This window comes from Plecotus auritus, assembly GCF_963455305.1.
Source record: "Plecotus auritus genome assembly, chromosome: 3".
Classification (NCBI taxonomy): Eukaryota; Metazoa; Chordata; class Mammalia; order Chiroptera; family Vespertilionidae; genus Plecotus; species Plecotus auritus.
Window position 1 is genome coordinate 218,881,724 of NC_137772.1, and position 20,345 is coordinate 218,902,068.

General features: G+C 40.4%; 1 protein-coding gene across 39 annotated transcripts in view; it reads right to left on the bottom strand.

Moving 5' to 3' along the window:
- Positions 1–20,345, bottom strand: part of RBFOX2 (RNA binding fox-1 homolog 2) — a 258,497-nt gene that overhangs the window by 119,404 nt on the left and 118,748 nt on the right. Inside the window, exon 1 of one of the 39 annotated variants that reach the window (XM_080661646.1) lies at positions 17,689–17,934. The exons of 35 other annotated variants lie outside the window; for them this stretch is intronic. In XM_080661646.1, the coding sequence (XP_080517772.1) occupies positions 17,689–17,703 (15 nt within the window). In that variant the 5' untranslated portion in view covers positions 17,704–17,934. Of the gene's footprint in view, positions 1–17,688; positions 17,935–20,345 lie in introns of those variants that run through there. 3 more of the 39 variants (XM_080661653.1, XM_080661652.1, XM_080661654.1) reach the window with 3 other exon arrangements.

Below are 20,345 nucleotides of genomic sequence, written 5' to 3' on the forward strand. Positions count from 1 at the left end.
TATTCCTAACCATGTTTTTAAAATGACTAAAATAATAAAATAAATGACGTGCTCACTTAGAAGAATGATGCAAAAGTGAAATAAATTCTCACTAACACATCATCCTTCAGTTTTCCTATTGCATTGTACAAAGTACTGTGTCACCTTTCAAGAAGGAAATAAGAGACTGGAGACACTGTCTTTATACTTTGCTTAGTTTTCATTGAATACAGTTAGGAATTCAGTTTTTCACTGCCCACCCATAATGACAAAGAAAAGACAAACAAACACGGGAAAATGTTTCACAGCTATTAGGTGAATTGAAAATGAATACAAACATGGATAGCAGCACTCTAAATTCTAATGATGATGGTGAAATTTTCTTTTATTTTTGGATGATTTTTATTCATTATCTTTTACATTTTTATTTTCCTTTTTATTGAATTTATTGGGGTCACACTAGTTAACAAAATTACACAGGTTTCAGGTACACAACCCTACAATACACCATCTGTACACGGTATTATGTGTTTACCACCCCCAGGTCAAGCTTCCACTGGTGATGGTGAAATTTGATATGTAAGCAAAATTTTGAGACTTCTTTAGAAGTTAACAGTTCAGTTAACAAAGTCAAGAATCAATACTGAACAATATATTTCTAAGAACAAAACGTGTTATGGTCGTTTCATTCAGTTCAACAGAAAGTATTTCTTCATGCAGTATATTTTTTTATTGTTGACACTATTACAGATGTCTCCCATTTCCCCCATTTTGCCCAGCTCCACCCAGTCTTCATGCAGTATTTTGTAAGAACTGGGATCATCCAGTTTCACTAAAAGGATGACAGTATTCTTTCATCTCTTACAATGTGAGAAAGTTTGCATTTCGTAAGTGGCTAAGTGCTGAAGGTAAGTGTGTGTGTGTGTATATATATATATGTGTGTATATATATGTGTGTGTGTGTGTGTGTGTGTGTGTGTGTGTGTGTGTGTGTGTAAAGGAAAGAAACAGATAATTTAAAATTTTTAAAAATTCTTTAATCATTCCAAAATGTTTATAAATCTAAAAATAAAAATGTTTTGTACTTATGGAGCAAATAAGACATCCATCCTCTCTTTAACAAAATTATGTACTGTCAATAGTTTAAAAAACTACTTTAAATACGATGCTTAGACTACATAAGAGACCCAGATGTATAAGAAGCTAGAACCTATTAGAGATGTATTTGGAATCTGGAATCAGAATTTACAAAATGCATATGTTCCAGGCTGATGCATGAAAGCTCATAAGCAATTAAATTACATTCGAAGAAGGTTGCCTTTTGAGGTATATATGCTTTCAAAACCAGGAAAATAGGGAGTAAAAAATTTGGACAGTATGTGTCAGTGAAACATCACTTATTTGGAAGATTCGGATCTACACAGGGAGAGAGCTACAACAGGAGCAAGAGCGCAACCAATGGTCAAAGCAGTGCAAGCACTGACACAGAACCCAACACTCACCGCAAAAATGTGACAACTCTAGAATAAAGTTTGAGACTGGCTTGAGTACTGCTCAGCAAGAAACTTGCCTTGGTTTGCGCTATGAGGAAGAACAGGGTTGAATTTCAGATGGAAAAAAAAGAGAAATAAAGAGCACATTATTTGGACTTCAAAGAGATTTAATGATTCTTTCTGTCCTAAGAAAAACTGTTAGTGCTCTTTTCTCAATGTTTTCTTAACTATTAACAGATTAAAAAACCCCTGTTTAAAAAAAAAAAATACCTGCAGTGATCTTGTACTATTAACAAGGGTAAAGGCGGTGGGGGGAGGGGAGGAACGACAACACATTGACAGAGTTAGAATCTAGACTTGGAAATGAATGACTGGAGGATAGCTTGTATCTATTTTCTTCAATATGGTTGACACTAGTACAGAGAATGCCTTCATTTTACAGGAAAAGCTTCAATGATAAGACTGCAAATTGATCAGACAGTTCCTCACACAGCTGGAAATGAACTTGCAGAAATAAATACAGAACTAAAAAGACAATGTCTATAAGCATGGACTCATATAATAAAAAGAAAAGGCCCTGGCTGGTGTTGCTCAATGGTTAGAGGGTTGGCCTGTGCATCAGAAGGTCTCGTGTTCGATTCCTGGTCAAGGGCACATACCTGGGTTGCAGGTCTGATCTTCGCCCCTGGTCAGAGCCTGTGGGAGGCAACCAATTAAAGTGTCCCAGTCACATTGATGTTATTTTTCTCTCTCTCTTAAAAAAAAAAAAAAAAAATGAATGGAAAAATATCCTCACTCCTCCATGAGGATTAAAAAATAAAATAAAAAAGAAAGAAAGAGAGAGGATACAAAAAGGATTAAAGAAAACCATGAAGCATTGCCCTTTTTAACCTTACGTTCCTACTAAAATCGTTAGAAGCCCTAGTGTTTGAGAAGCCTTTTCTGTGACTGTTAAGGGAGTACTACCTTTGATTCTTCTGTCTTAAAAAAGGTTTTACAGCCACACTCTCAGATTCATCTTTAGACTACCATTCTCCTGGCAGTGACCTTGAACGGATCTTTGCTAAGAATCCATGTCTTAATTTTACCATCATTTGCCATGCAGAAAGACTGAAAATTTTCAAAATCAAGTCCTGGTTGCTTTTTTGTTTAACAGTCCTTCCTTCCATTCATTTCTCTCCTCTCACACTCCACTATAAGCAGCAAGAAGAAACCAGAGGGAACCTTCAATGTTTTGCTTGGAAATTTACATAGCTAGATCTCCCAGTTCATTAGGCACATTTGCTGCTTTCTATAACTACAAACAATAGTGTTGCTAAACTTTGCCCTTTCTTCCAGTTTCCTTTCCTTTAAGCCTGTGGTCGGCAAACTGCGGCTCGCGAGCCACATGCGGCTCTTTGGCCCCTTGAGTGTGGCTCTTCCACAAAATACCACGGCCTGGGCGAATCTATTTTGAAGAAGTGGCGTTAGGAGAAGTTTAAGTTTAAAAAATTTGGCTCTCAAAAGAAATTTCAATCGTTGTACTGTTGATATTTGGCTCTGTTGACTAATGAGTTTGCCGGCCACTACTTTAAGCCCTCATGGCAATCTCCTCAAAGTCTCAGATTTTACAAGCAACATGTTCAAGGTACTCTCAGTAACACTCTCCTCAAAGTCCATTGCCCAGTTCCAAAGTCACTCCCACATTTTAGATTTCTGCTGTAGAAGCACCCCATACAGAAAGCACTAGAGAGGGCAAGCACCCAAGATGAAAGATAGTCTCTTTGTGACCAAATCTTGGAAGTAACATCCTACCACTTTTGCTATATTCTGTTACTTCGAAGTGAGTCCCTAGGGCCAGCCCATACTCAACGGCAAGCGATTGCACAAGAGCAAGCATTCCGGAGTGGGAATCACTGGGGCCATCTTAGAGGCTGTCTCTCACAGACGATTAGAAGTATTATAGCGTATTGTTTAAAAGTACTGGCTGAAGCAAGACAATGTTCCAAGCAAAAGGTGCCCCCTGATTTCTCTTGCTGCTTATGGTAAAGTGTGAGAGGAGAGAAGAGAATTGAAGGAAGGACCGTTAAACAAAAAAGCAGCCAGGACTTGATTTTGAAAATTTTCAGCCTTTCTGCATGGTTTGATTCTTGTTTCCACATTATAAAATTATTTCATAATAACATAATAAAATAATAGTTGTGGAAGGACCTAACCCAGTGCCTCATACACAGGAGGCCCTTGGGAATCTCTATTCCTTCTCCTTTCCGCTCCCAATTGTTTTTTAACAATATTGAAAATTTCTCTGGTATTGGATGAAATCTGCAAACATCTACTACTAGAGCAGTGGTCGGCAAACTCATTAGTCTACAGAGCGGCAAACCGCGGCTCGCGAGCCACAGCCGCTGTTTGCCGACCACTGTACTAGAGTAACATACAAAAATATGATTCTGACTTTAAATAAGTACAGAAAACTTATTTTTTATTAATTTAATAAAATTAAACAAGAAAACAAAAGAATAAAAATAATTATCTAGAATTAATGAATATAGCAGAGGGGAACATACACACAATAGCAACTGTTATCCCCCAAACACATGTCCCACCCACGTTGCCATCTGCTTTTAAATTGTATTGTTTAGTGAGACTTTCAAAATAATCTTGGCAAAAAATATTACACTGCTTTTTATCTAATTGGCAACTATAAATACAATAAACAATAAATAAATCATTAAGGATGTTTTTATTTAGATGTCATTTTATTTGAGGAATCACACTCAACAATGTGAGTGAAGTAACATCATGCCCATCTTATGGATGAAACACGGAGCATAAAGATCTTGTGACTTGTTATAATCACAGAGTAGGTTAATGATTGAGCCACGAACAGAACTGTAACCATCATATAATGTAATATTCAATGAAGCTGTAATTGGTTATTTCTGATTTTCATGGATATGACAATTTGGCCAGTGATTAAAGGGTTCATCTCACACTCAGGAAAAATAACTTGACAGTTATTTTAAAGAATAAAAAGTAGGCTTTGATTTATTTTACCTCTGATTTAATGGTTTAGATTCAAATAAGCAAGTAAAATACCATCTGAGTTACTACACAAATAAGAATATAGTACCTACACTTTGAGTTAAGGAGAAACAAAACCTAATATTTTAATTGGACACTTTGCTACACAGACAATTCACTATATTAAGAATATTTAATTAACCTTTCAAACATTATTTGTGGAGTGCCTATTCTATGCTGGCCTTTTATTAAAAGTACTGTATGTTATTTCATTTCATAATAGTGAAAGATGCCAAAAAAGCATTTGTGAGGAAGAGCAGCAAGCTCACATTCATCAGAGAAGGCTAACCGCAAACAAGAAGGCAATGCTTAAAACCAGATCTCAAGTTTTAAAGGCAGCACATATTTCCAGAACAAAGAAGGGGGAAGGTAGCTAGTGAAGGAAGACCGTAACTCCTAGTATCTACATTATTCATTGAAAAAGGAACTAAAGGACCTGAGGTGATGGGCAGAGGTTTTCTCAGGACAGCTAGCTGTGTCAGGCATCTCTGCCTTTGGCACTTAGGAAGAAGTGAATATATGATCATTTCTTTTTAGGGATAGCAATTTCCAGAAGATGTTGAATGTTAGATCATTACTCTGGCAGAAAGTCTGATTATCAGCAAACATTTGTTAAATATCTATTTTGCGCAGCACATGAGGATATCAAGTGTGCTGGGAGATACTGTAGCCCCTGTGTCCCCTCCCTTCACTTATATGTGCGCTTTGATCATGCTGATTTTTTACCCTTCCCAAACGTAAGATTTAAAATCTACAAGAACGAATAATTGCTTACAAATTTATTCCCTAATTTATAAATTCGAAAACAATAAAAGCCCATATTCTGGTTTGAAACATGACAAGTTATATTGTTTAAGGTTAAGTGCCATATTAAAACATACATATCAAAACAAGGCAGCTTTTTTATACAACTGGAAACTTCCATCTTTTAGCACTCATATATAAGGCTTCACTCTACTTAAAAATTGTATTTACTTCCAAACCCTGATCCCAAGGCCTAGTTATCTCATACCTGAACAACTACAATAGTAATTGCTATTACTGCTTCTAGTCCCTCCCCAAGCCATCCTATCCACAGGACCTAATTACAAAGCACTATTTCAAGAAAGTTAAATATTGGTTTACTGGATTTTTAAAAACAATTCCTATTTTCTACTAAAGTAATTATCTAACATTCAACATCTTCTGGTTTATCCATCAAACATTGCTTCCATCCTGTCTCTTCCAATGAGACTGGCCTCTTCACTTTTCCCCAAAGTTTCCTTCCTCCCTTCTTTTCACTCCACAAATGCCCAATCAGTGCCCACTATGTACCAAGCAAGCACCTTTCTATGCACAGTGCCTTCATGGAGCTTACATTCTAGTTGGAGAAGAAAGACATTAAACAAATACACAGCAAATCAGATGGTGGTGGGTGCTATGGAGAAAAATAAAGATGGGGAAAAGGGGATGGGAAATGTTGCACAAAGAGGTAGGGAATTACCATTTTCATAGGATGCTCATGATAACATGACATGTGAGTAGAGATTTCTTGTATACAGGAGAGTCGTACTGATATCTGGAGAAAGAGCAGGGGGTAGACAAGTGCTAAGGCCCTTAGGCAAGGGCATGTTTGATATGTTCAAAGAATGGCCAGGAGTGTAGAAGAACATGAGTTCAAGAACTTAGCCAGGGAAGCAAGTCATACAAGGGCCTTAAAGGCCAGGATAAGGTGTTTGATTTTTACAGTGAGAAAGATAAGAAGCCCCTGGAAAGGTTTGGACAGAGGAGCAATATAATGTGACATTTAAAAGGAGCATTTTGGCTGCTGTGTTGAGGACAGACTTTGGGAGGGGGGTGCAGAAGAACAGAAGCAGGGAGGCTAATTAGAAAATTATAATAATATAGGCAAGAGATAATGGTGGCTTGGGCCAGGATGAAAGTAATGGGATTCTTGAGTAGTCAGGTTTCATGTTCATACTTGACACCATACCTTTGCTTATGCCAGTTCTCCATCAGGCTTGTCTCTGTTTAGTCCTGCCAGAATCTAGCTTAAATTATACCTCCTTCAAGAAATCTTCCCCAACCAATCCCATCTTCAGTGATTGCCTATTTTTCTGAGCTCCTGTTGACAACTGCCCGTTATCACCTACAATGTAATCTTTGCTACAATGTATAGTTATTTATCTATTTAACTTCTGTGCCCCTTGACCCCATTATTCTTGGGGGGAAAGGAGTGGACTTTACAACTTTTGGTATCCTCATTGTGCTGCATAAAATAGAAATTCAATTAATGTTTGATGATAATCAAACCGAACCATTACAAACTGCTTTCTCACAAAGAAATGATCATATCCTCACTTTGTAAACTGCCAAGGTCAGAGAGATGCCTGACATAGCTGTCCTGAGGAAACCTCTGCCCGGCACCCAGGCCACACATTGTATTGGGCCACAACTAGTTTCTTTGGAACAATAGTTTTTGAAGTGTGGTTTCTGGACCAGCCGCATCAGCATCACTTGGGCATTAATTAGAAATGTAAATACCCAGGTCTACCCAGATCTAATGAATCCAAAACTCAGGAGGTGGGCCCGGCATTCTGAGACACTATGAAGTTTGAGAACTATTGCTCTGGCTTAAAGGTTTAACTAATTACCCAGTTTTTCCAAGAGAACAGTTCCATCCTGGCTTATAGCCTCATTTACCTCAATCATTATCAGAAGTCCCCTCCCTTCCAGATGGCTCACCCCATACAGCTCTGTACGTCCACTCGTCTGACCTCACCTCCTGCTCTGTGCCCTAGAGGCCATGAGCTACCCTCAGCAAACTCTTCCATACACTTACTCTTTTTCCTGTGATGTTCCCGTCACCTTTTTGCTCTAAAGCAGTGGTTCTCAACCTTTTTAATGCCGCGACCCTTTAATGAATCGTACAGGTTGAGAACCGCTAGCAGGGTCGCCTAAGACCATCGGAAAACACAGATATTTACATTACGATTCATAACAGTAGCAAAATTACAGTTATGAAGTAGCAACGAAAATAATTTTATGGTTGGGGGTCACCACAACATGAGGAACTGTATTAAAGGGTAGCGGCATTAAAAAGGTTGAGAACCACTGCTCTAAAGGAAACCTGGCTGGCCCTGGGAATACTGCTCCTTCCACAGTGGAAGATTTACTCCTACGCATCACATACCTCCAGCAGGGGCAAGCATCCTCCTTGTTTTCCATTTAGTGTCAGACCTTACAAGTATCCTCTTTGCTTCCCAATTCTACTTCCAAACCACTTCTCTTCTCTCCACCCAAACTGCAGATACTTTGAAACAGGTTTCACCTGCCAATCTGCTCAAGTCTTAGGACAGGGCTCCCTGTCTTCACCCTCTCTGTTAGTCTTATTCTTGATGACTTCAACCACTACACAGATGACTCATCCAATACCTTGGCCTCCTAATTGTTGTTGTTTTAATGTCTTTAGCAGCAAGTATATATCTTTGCACTTACCCTAAACCAGTGGTCGGCAAATTGCGGCTCGCGAGCCACATGCAGCTTGCGAGCCGTGGTTTGCCGCTCTGTTGACTAATGAGTTTGCTGACCATTGCCCTAAACCATCCACCTAACTTCATGTCCCTGTACTGTCATCATCAATAACCATACCATCTCCAAAAATCTTAAGCATTTCAAGCATTCTACTTTCATACCAGCAAGTTGGCTTGCTCTAGTATTTTCCCACACCAGCATTTCTCCAACCCACTTGAGCTTCTAATCTACAAGGTGATCCTACCACTTTTTCATTCCTTCTCCTGTTCTTCCTCCCTCCTCTGCCTCCCTCTTCCTTCTCATGTTCTTATTTCCCTCCTAAGCCAACTCAGATTCTAGGGTCCAATACTATACGTAGTCTTTTTCAAAAGTCTTATTTCCCTTGTCCCTTTTTCTCTTAGTCCAGCTTATTTGGTATAATCTCAACTCCTGGTTAAATCCAACTGTCTACTTATTCCTGTCTTGCATCTAAACAGAAGATTGCTGGGTAAAAATAATGCACTGACTTGCCGCCACTCACATCAAGTTTATGACCACAGATTTTAAGCCTACTGCATCTCTTTAGTAAGTTCACTCCCATTTTTTGAGATGACTATTACACACCTTGTTCTCTCTCCTCAAATCTGCTATACTTCCCTACTCCCTACATGTCCGGTTTCAGCTATGTTCATCTTATATATTATAAAGAAATCAGGCACAATCAGAAGACTCATTCTTCTGCCTGAAACCAATGCCACGAGCCTACCTGGCTCTAATCCCACTGTGCCTCCAACCTATTAAAAAGAAAAAAGCGCTCTGGCCCTATCTATGGCCAATCCCTCCTCTGTGTGCTGGATGTAACATACTTTGCTGCTCTGATTAGCCTCCTCCTTTTCAGCATCCTAGATTTTTCCTATTGACATAAAACATGCCTTAATATCATCTATGTTTTTAAAATCGTCCCTTGAACTCACCTATCCGTCCAGTTACTACCCCAACTCATTGTTCTACTCCACAATTAAACAATATACACTGTGTCATCTTTACCTACCAATTAAAACTCAAGCTACTCTGACTGGCTATTTATCTCCATCGTTCCAGTGAAACAGCTTTTACCAAGTTTACCATGACCAATATCTTACCAAGGCCAATGGACCATTATTTGGTCTTCAATTACGCAAACCCAGAATGTTCTTTTCTGAGTCTGTGATATCACTTACTTGCCTTCTTTCCCTCCTACTCTACCGAATTCTAAGTGTCCTTCAGACCTCTACTGAACTGCCTCAGCCCTATTCTCTAGTCACATTTTCTCCCAAGGCTTTAAGTATGTACTGATGAATCTCAACCTTACACGCCCAGCTCACATCTTTCTTCTGAACTCCACTCATACCAAATTGCCACTGAACTTCACCTGGTTGTCTAACAGACATTTCAAATTTTAACAAGTCCAAACCATAAACACTGTTTTTGTGTACTCTTTGTTCTGCTGTAAGTAAACAATCCCTCCACCCTAATTCCTCAAGCCAAAACCCAAATAACTAAGATCCCTCTTTCATTTCACCACACACACAAGCCCTCTTCAGTCCTATCAAACTGCCCTCAGAACCTAAGCCATCACCTCTCGCTTAGATACAGCAAAGGCTTCCTGACCTCCTTTATCACTCTTCCTAAAGAAAACCACGCTCCTGCTTGAATCTCCCATTTTAACCAGAACAAAATTCAAACTGCTACCATAGGGAATGATCTGGGGTAGTACATCTCCAATCTTATTTATCTTCCTATGTTCTTTTTGTTCTCTGCACTCCAACCACACCAACCCTCTTTTCCAAAACTTCAAATGCATTTCCATCTGAAGACTGTATTTGTTACTCCATCTGCTTGTAATGCTTTCCTTCCCTGACTGACAAGATGGTGCTTATCATTCAGGCTTTTTTGCAGCCTATCCAAAGCACTCGGGTTCATATTACCTTCTCTTCTCTATAGCATTACTATAGTTTTCTGAAATTATCTTGTTTCCTTAAACATTTACAGTTTTATTTTCTCAGTTAAAGAATACAAACTATGGGAAAAAACTTAAGTCTTATTCATGCTCTTTCCCTACCCCTTAGGAAGCAATCAGCACACAGTAGTCATCAATAATGTGTTAACTGTTTGAGTCTCATCCTATCTAATAAAGAGGGAATATGCTAATTGATCATCACCCATCACAAAGATGGCTGCACCCACAGCTGAGGCCAAGTTCCCATAAAGAGCCTTAATAAGCAATCAGCAGGGACCTGAGGCTATGCCCTCCCCCACCCAGCAGGGCTTGACAGGGGACCTGAAGGTGCACTTCCCATCCTGGTGCTGGGCTAGGGGACCTCAAGCTGCTCCCCCCGCCCCAGCGCCAGGCCAGGGGACCTCAGGCCGCACCCCCCACCAGGTGGGGCTTGATGGGGGACCTGAGGCTGCACCCCCCTGCCTGGCTGGGCTTGACAGGGGACCTCAGGCCATGCCCCCCACCCAGCAGAGCTTGACAGGGGACCTCAAGGTGCACCCCCAGTGCTGGGTCGGGGGAACTCAGGCTGCGCCCCCACCCAGCAGGGCTTGACGGGGGACCTGAGGCTGCGCCCCCCTCCTGGTGCTGGGCCGGGGGACCTGAGGCTGCGCCCCCCCCTGCCTGGCGGGGCTTGACAGGGGACCTCAGGCCATACCCCCCACCCAGCGGGGCTTGACAGGGGCTCTCAGGCTGTGTCCCCAACCTGGTGGGGCTTGATGGAGGACCTAAAGGCATGCCCCCGGCCCCAGTCTGGGGGACCTCAGGCTACACCCCCCGTCCTGGCGCCGGGCCAGAGGACCTGAGGCTACGCCCCCTGCCTGGCAGGGCTTGACAAGGGTGGGACTGGCCAGGTCTGGATCTAGCCCAATGGAGTGGGGGGGGGGGGGCTGGCTGGGTCTGGGTCTCACACGATTTTGAGGTGCATGTGGGTGGGCGGGGACTTGACTCTGGGTTCCATGGTGAGCCCCAGACTATGACAGGAGGAAGGCTTTCATATACATTTTACTAATTTTCTTTCATCTCTGACACTTTTATTATAGAGAAAGGGCAAATAGCAATATTAAATTATTTCCTCTAATTAATCCCCTTTTAATGTGCACGAATTTCGTGCACCGGGTCACTAGTATTATTAATATGGTGATTTGGTTAGTCCCTTACAGTTTTTAGAGCTTTTAAAATATGCATTGAACCCATTTCACCCAAAGAATAAATATAAATTCTGCAATAATAAAGCCTCTTATGGTCTTTCTAATATATAATCTGATCATACCTGATCCTGCTTAAAATCTATCAGTGGTTCCCTATTGGAATAAACAAACAAATACCTTAAACTGTTCAAATAAGTTCTGAATTTTAAATTTTATCCACCACTATTCTACTCATCCCACACATACAAGCCACATGGAATTATATATGGCTCCCAAACATAAATACTTTTTCACTAACATTTTCTTTTTTGGAAAATCAATGACCCTTTTCACACCTCACCCACTCTGCTTGTCTACCTTCTCTCTGTAAAGACTTTTTGAACTCCTAAATGCCGTTAGCTGTCTGTCCTCATCTGCTTTGCCTCCTGTTAAACGGGAGAGTTCTCCCTCTTTCTAGAGCCAATACCATTTCCCCAAAGTATAAGAGCATGTATCCCTCCTCTTATACAGTACACTTCTTTTCAAATATATTTATTCAATTAGCTTTTAAACAAGGTAAGTCTTTTTGATTTAAATAAAATAAACCTTTTCTACTCCTGATACTCTTCTAGCTATCCTCTACATTCCTTCCGAGTCAAACTTTTCCAACAATTGTCTACACCCACTAATTCAATCTGCATTTCCTTGCCTCCCCATGAACTCCTCAACTGACTCCACTACTCTCAGGCTTCTGCCCTCAATAGTCCAGAGCAACCCTTGAAAAGATTATCAATGACCTCCATGTTGTTAAACTCATATTTTAGTTCTCTTCCTGCCATTCTTTTGTTTGTTTGTTTGTTTTGTTTTGTTAATCCTCACCCAAGGATATTTTCCCATTTATTTTTAGAGAGAGTAGAAGGGAGGGGGAGAGACAGAGAGAGAGAAACATCGATATGAGACACAAAGAATGGTTGCCTACCGCATGCGCCCCAACCTGGGGCAGGGGATTGAGCCTGTAACCAAGGTATGTGCCCTTGGCCCTTCAGTGCCTGGGGCCAACTCTCTAACCACTGAGCAAATCTGGCCTGGGCTTCCTGACACTCTTTTATCTTAATTTCCTAGTGTCCTGGTTTTCCTCCCGAAGAATAAGTTCTCTGGAGCCTTGTTCCCTGACTCCTTTGACGGTTCATCTCCTATATCAGGCATTAACTTCTCTCTTTGTTCTACATTTTCTCCCTAAAGGTCATTCTCCTCTTAAACCATGATCATACCTGCCTACAGGTTCAGTTACTATTGCCTGCATATCTTTCCTTATATTCCAGACCTAGGTAGCCAACTATCTAAGCAGTATTTCCTCTTGAACATCTCAAAGTTACCCCCAAATCAAACTCATTATCCCCTTCACCTTTATTATTATAAAAAAACAAACAAACAAAAAAAAAACAACCCACAATCCTGGTCCTCTCCAAATCATGGCAATTATCTTGTCCATTTTACCTTCTGAATATCTCTCCTCTTCCAAATCATGACAATATCCTGTCACTTTCACCTATGAACATCGGTCACACAGTTCTAGTTCTCTCTAGCACATGTTGTCATTATCATTCTCTGTCACTTAGACTGTTACACAACAACCACCTAACTTCTTTCTGCAGCTTACTCCCCCTAATCCGTGTAGATAACTTCTAAAAAACAAATCTAATTATAAACTCCACTCCAGCCTACTCCAATCTTACTTAAAATCTTTTCATGGCTTTTCACTGCCAAGTATCTAGTGACAGTATCTGGCCTCCAATGTTATCTGAACAAAACTGTTCCTACTTTTGTGATGACTTAATTTACTATTAAGTCTAGTTCGCTTACTGTGTAGAACAATTAGAATGGCAAAACAGCAATAAACAGTGAGCATTAATTAAAAGATCAGCTTGACTATAACTTGAATAATAGCTGTTGTTATTATCATTACCTTATTTTTTGCTTAGTACAAAATGCTTCCAAAAAACTTTAACACAGATTATCTCAATAATCTGTTAGGTATCAATAGTCCCATTATAAAGATTAAAAAACTAATGTTAGAAAGGTCATATACTGACAAATGGCACCACCAAGACCAAAACTGTCTTCTGACTCAGTGCATGATTTCCATGTTTTATGATAAAGCCATTAGTTACTACTTTATTTCTAAAATGGCTGAAAGACATTTTTCTAAGATTACTCCATTAATGTTTTCCCAAGAACTATCATATCCTTTTTACAACCTGGAAAATCAAGATACATACAGTTTAGTAACTTGTCTCGAGTAATTAATGGATATGGAAACAGAATTCAGGTTACCTTATCTTCACTTCTCTATTCTGCCTGTGTCATGCTGAATAAACCTGACACTATTGAACAAAGAAAAGAAAATGTGGTGTAATAAGCTCTGAGGCCAGGCAGACCAGGGTTCAGATCTTACCTCTGTCAATTCTAGATTGTGTGACTGTAGCAAGTTACTGAAGTTTCTGCTTTCTCATCTGTAAAATTAAGATAATAGCTAACTCCCAGGTGTGTTGAGGACTAAGTAAGATATAAGCCTAACATAAATGTTATCACTCAATAAATAGTTTAAAGTTAACAGAACAAAAACATTAGCTTCTCCCCAAAAAGGACAGTGTGGAAAGAAAGAAAAGTCAGAGTTAAAAAAAAAAAAGATAATGCTAAAAGTTTTCAGCTCTGCCATTTACTGTCATGCACTCTCTATCTGTCTCTTCATTTGTACAATAGAGATAATGATACTCAGCCCTTAGCACTGCTGTGAGGGTGAAATAACAAATAAAAGCACTTTCTTAATTGAATAGCATCATATAAAAATCATTATTATCTGTGTATGCACAATTGCTATCACTGTTATAAATTCTTCGAGGGCATGAGATATCTTAAATCATCTTTGCATATGTTAACAGCTGGTAGCACAGTCTTCTACCCATTATAGGTACTCATCAAATGTTGGCTGAACTGATTAAGAAGACAGGATTGCCCTGGCGAGAGTTGCCAAGTAGTTAGAGCACTGGCCTGTGCACCGAAGGATCTCAGGTTCAATTCCTGGTCAAAATCATATACCTGAGTTGTAGGTTCAATCCCCAGCCCTACTCAGGGCAGTGTGCAGGAGGCAACCAATTGATGTGTCTTTCTCACATTGATGCTTCTCTCTCTCTCTCTCTCTCTCTCTCTCTCTCTCTCTCTCTCAAAATCAATGGGAAAAATATCTTCCAATGAGGATTAACAGAACAAGGAAGAAGGAAGAAGGAAGAAGAAGAAGAAGACAGGATTAAACTATGATAAAGCAACAATTGAAGATGAGATCCAGAAGTTCATCCATATAGTATATAAGTAAAGAGAGCCTGCTAAGATAAATGCAGACAGGGAGAACACATGTGCCTTCTGGGAATTTATATTAGTCTGCAATTTTGTTTACTGAGTAAAAATTATACAATCAAACAAGTAAGTTCAGGAGTCATGTGTTAAGTGTTACCCTCCCTGTTTTAGACAATGAAGAGGAGGGAATAAATGACATAATGAATACTTCATAGATATTTACTGAGTATCTATGTGCCATCCACTAAGGTAAGCATGTTTTCGAGATTATCTCGTATCTTCACAATAATCCTGAATGACAGGCATTATTTTCCCTATGTGATAAATGAAGAAGCTGAGGTTTAGAGAGGTTAAGTAATTTGTTCGTAGCCACACAACTGGAAATGACAGAGGTGGGATTTACATCTAGTAAAGTCTCTAAAAGCCATATACTTTCCACCACACCATGCCGTCCACTGATGCCACCACATTCACTAAAAGGGAGGGCAACTCAATAGGAAAGTGGGGAGAAGATCTGGTAAAGAGCACAGGATGGCATTCTAGCTCACAGTTCTAGACACACAGGAGCAAGTTAATGAGCAGCACCTAACTACACAAACTAAAATGCTTGGGTTAACTATAACGTTTACTCCCCAGCTCTATAGGTCTTAAAAAGGTCCACACCACTCATTGGTATTAAGAACTGAACATAGGTCAGTAATTTTTCTAGAATACTCAGGAACAGTACCTTTAACTCACTGCCAGTACCAAAATAAGCAGGCAATGGAGGTAATATGTTTCACAGCTTGCTCGTGTTTTCCAGGACCCAAACATTCTTGCACAACTGAGTGTTTTTCTGGCATACGTACTGCTACATAAAATTCACTTCACTTCACTTCACAGAACTTTAGAATTAGAATAGGTTCTATTAGTTTATGGCGGCTCAGAAGAGTTAAATGATTGCTCAGTGTCTAATGGCTGGGTACTGGCCTAGAGAAACTCATCTCCTATTCCTCATCCAGTAAGTTTTCCACAGCACCTCCTCAACACCTGCCACTTAATGCGTGACCGCCTAGATTTCCTTCTCTATATCTGGGTGTCATACAGCTATGGCTCCTCCTGGACATTTTCAATGAATTCAACCAACGTGCAGGGCACTGGGCTAGACAACGCAGATAACAAAGAGACAGAGCTAACACACTTTTTACTCTCTAGAAAAAGCTACTCAAACATTCAATTGTCTTGGGTATATAGTATTTGTATGCACACGAACATACTAGAGTACCCGTGGTCCAAGTGACCAGGGAAACCCTAGGCCCCACCTGACTGCTCCAAGGGTTGAGAGGAATAGTTACCTTGGCATACATGTATCTCAATCCAACATAAGGTACTTTGGCTGGGAAATCCTGTTCTAGGGCTAATAAGTGAAGGGATTGAAACAAATTTACAAGTAACTGTAATTTAAGCACAAAGGAAATAACTGAGGAGACTGTCACTGTCTGCTTTCTTCAAACGTGAGTAGAAATGAAATTAATTCAACTTGCTTCCTTTCTTTCTTTTTTTTTTTAAATATTTTATTGATTTTTTTACAGAGAGGAAGGGAGAGGGATAGAGAGTTAGACACATCGATGAGAGAGAAACATCGATCAGCTGCCTCCTGCACACTCCCTACTGGGGATGTGCCCGCAACCAAGGTACATGCCCTTGACCGGAATCGAACCCGGGACCCTTCAGTCCGCAGGCTGACGCTCTATCCACTGAGCCAAACCGGTTTCGGCTCAACTTGCTTCCTTTCATAACTCCTCTTCCAAACAAACCCAAAGACAGAATATCCCATCCTCTGGTCAACAGATAGCTGAACGTCCCACCGACAAGGCTGCAAAGACCCTGGACACAGATGTCAAGTTCACAGGGAGATGAAAAGTACTTAGGCACATAGTGTGCCAGAAAAGTTCTTTGACTTCTCACAAATAATACAAAAAATATCAACAGAGGGAGGAAATTACATTTCAAGGTCATATTCAAATATAAAGGAAGAAGCAGGAAAAGCCCCTCCCAACATATACACACACACCCACACACCCTCTGTGACCAAGAACAATCTCTATAAACCTACTTAAAATTCTGCCTTCTGATATTTATAAATTTAGCCTGCCTGAGCCAAGTAGGTTTCTGCAATTCCAGACATCTAGGCTGAAGGGCAAAGGGCAAAGTGAAACTTTCAAAAGCTGGCTAGTAGCCAAGGGCATCACATCTAGGAGGCTCCCTTAGCAACACACAACAGCTGTCTGCTCAAGAGATCATACGGCCATCTTTGCAAGAAACTATAGATGTTCTTGTTTTCACAACTAAAAGCAGGGTTTATTTTTTCCCCTATATTATTTTCCTTGTCATTCTCCTAAAAGTTATCACATTTCATAATTGAAAAACCTTTCCAACCCCAGTATGTTTCCCTTTATCCCAAATTACAATGTCATAGTTAACAATAAATTAAAATAACATAAGGTATTAAGTTCTTGGCAAATATAAAATGTTTTAAAATGTCTGGTTATTAATTACTATTCTAGCTGCTATAGATTTGGTTTCTAACTACGAGCAAGTCACTCTTTGCGACTTAATTACTTCCCTCGTAAAAATTTAATAACAACAGTGACCTACTTCACAAGACTATTGTGAAGGACAATAAAAATGATTAGACCAAAAAATTATAAGTTTATTCCTTATTAAGAATCATGCCACCTACTGGCTTTCAATATCTAAAGAGATAGTTTGATTATCGAAGTCAGTGCTCCCTCCGCCTCAAAAAAAGAAAAACACAGGTGGATCCTGACCAACCAGGAAGACTGCAGCTGCTCAAGGGACCAGCTCATTTCACCTGCCCAGTCTGCCTTCTGTGAACCTACCAGCAAGCCCAGAGGACGGCACTGCCCCGGAGCTCACGCTTACGCCTAAGTCTAATTAGATAAACAACATTAAAAAACAACAACAACCAACCAATGTCACAATCACTGCTAGGCTTTAAAAACCTAGCACCTGCGAGTAGAAGGGTACATGGCAGCCTGTGCTCTGTGTGGAAGGCCGTTTGGGCAAGAGCAGAATCTCGCAGCTTTCCACTCCTTATATGAGCAAGTGCAAACCCTCACCCGCAGCACTCGGTACTCACCCAGAGGTACATCATGTCAGACCGGGCTGCTCAAACTCAGTGGTCAGTTGATCCTGGACTGCAAAAAGGCACTTTCAGTAGGTAAGGAGGTGTCAGAATAGGGGACTAGGGTTCAGGGTGGGGAGAAACTCCCCCCAGAATCACTTGAGTTTCAAAACACGACCAGTCTCCTCCCCCCTCCTCCCTCCTCTCCAGCTGACTGTTCTGTTGTTCTCTCTTCTCTCTCTCTCTCTCTCTCTCTCTCTCTCTCTCTCTCTCTCTCTCTGGGAGTTCCCAGCCCCGTGTGTCTGAACTGAACTGGAGTGTGCAGCACACTCTCCCTGTATTTGCCTTTAGGGAATCTCTCTCTCTCTCTCTCTCTCTCTCTCTCTCTCTCTCTCTCTCTCTCTCTCTCTCTCTCTCCTTCTAGAAACACAATCATCACTCACAGAAATTATTGCAAAAGGCAGGGATGGGTGGGGTTAGAATAAACCACCAGCACCAGTTTCTAGTGCTAGAGATAAACTAGTTGAAGATGGGTTCTTTAAACATTAATGAAGCAATCAAAAAACTCTGACCTCCAAGATCAAGGGAAGGGAGCCAAGCTTCCTCTCTGCCCCAATTCTTCTGGAGCCCCTTGCAGAAGCCAAGCATGAACACAGAACCTGCTCAAGGCCTACATCCCCTCCCCAAAACGTCGGCCTTGCATCACTGTGCTTTATAAAGTTTCACCACAAATAATTCTGAATCCTAGATTTTAAAACAGAAAACATTATATAAAAACTGAAATAAGTTTTCGCCTTTTTTATTACTACCTTCTGAGCTCAGATCAAGTCTCCCTTCTGAAAGGAAAAGGATAAGTGTTTCAGGGTCAAGTGGGTTTTTAGCCCCCAGAAATGGCAACAGAGCAAGATACAAAGCCTGGGTTTGCAATCTGGGTCTCCAATTACTATCATCATGGCCTAGGGAAAGTTATTTAACCTGCCTAGGCCTCTCTTTCCTCAACCAAAACTGGGTACACAATACTATTCCTTTTGAAGTTGTAACTAGATCAAAGGATATAACTATGTAAACTATCTGCCATGTTCCTGGAGACCACATTTTCTAACTCAGTTCAGTTCAAACATTTATTAAGTGCCTCCTATATGCCAGACATATATTTATCCATTATGTTCAATGCTGAACATCAAATCATCTGAAATAACTAAATTCTCCATATGCCAGTGCCCATGATTGTTCCTTGCTTGTCTCCATGTTCAAATCCAAAAACCAAGCCCAGCTGTAACTGATCTCTCCCTCCTCGGGGATCCTGGTGTCTGTAACAGACAGTCACCGTCTCTGCCAGTTTCTACTACAGGGATTCCTGTGTTTACCAATCTTGTCTCCTTTATCCACATCTTTCAGGATACAGTTCATTGATTTTCGGCCAGGGAGTCTTTAGCATAGGGCCATGCACACAGTAGGTGCACAATCCGTTCTCAAAGGTTTCTGTGTTTTGAGGAATGTCTCACTCCTTTAACTCATTAAACTAAACTAAAACAAGAGCCCTACCACCTCCCAGCTGCCTCAGGGTTCCGTTTCCCTCAGACATGTTGGAACAGCTCTCTCCTGCTTATAAAATCTCTAAGGTCTGCGAGTCTCACATTCAAGGTAGGTAGGCCCTGTGTAGGTGGTATGTTCATTCTCCGGTCTGAGTTACCTGCTAAGTGAAGTTTCTTTTTCTTTTAGGGTAGAAGTGAAGTCACTTTTCCTTTTCTTCTGCACTAAGATGTGCCTTTTCTCGCCCACCTTCAACTCCCAACTCACGTAAACTTAAAGAGGTGGGGCAGTATTCTCAGCCCCACCCAAACCTTTTCTTTTTCTTTAGGCAGAACTTCTCTGCTTCCTCTGAAGGCAAGATTACCTCCTTTCCAGTGCAAAAGAACTTATGAGACAGCCTTTTCCATTTTAATGGAAAAACAAATCTTGACTTTCTATAAACTATTATTTAGAGTGTGTTATATAGCCATAGTCAATGTTTATATGCAACTTGCCTCTAGCCCATGGCCTACAGCTTATGTCACCTAGCCCATGGCCTACAGCTTATGTCATCAGACCTCCCTATACTACATCCTAAACAACTGTATTAAAATCACACTAAGAGATTACAGTTCTTTCAAGCTCCTTGGGAACACAAAATTGTTAATATTCATTTTTAAGCAAGTATCAAAACACAATACAATAAAATTTCACAGACTGCCACTTTAATGGTCTGATCTTTTCATCAAGTTAAGGTAAGATAAAGATATTCCTGCTCTCCTGCATCAAAGTAGGAGAAAATACACAGAGAAAAGAGAGCCTTGAAATGAAATAAAAACTAAAATGTGTCACAAAAACTCTAGCACCTCCAAAACTCCCGTGAGTACAACCATTATAAACTTCTTTGGAACCACAGGAGGAGTTACTAAGTTCCTACTCCAAATGCATCTCTTCCTTTCCTGGTTATAATTTTAAAAACTGGGGAATAGTCTGGTCAAAAATCAAATGCTTCTGTGTGTTTTCTTCACACACACACACACACACACACCCTCCAAAAACCCACAGGCAAGCTAAATAAATCTTTTTATTCATGCTCCTGCATGTCCACATTTCCCTACCTTAAAAAAAAGGGGGAGGGGGGAATGAAAGGAATCAAAGAT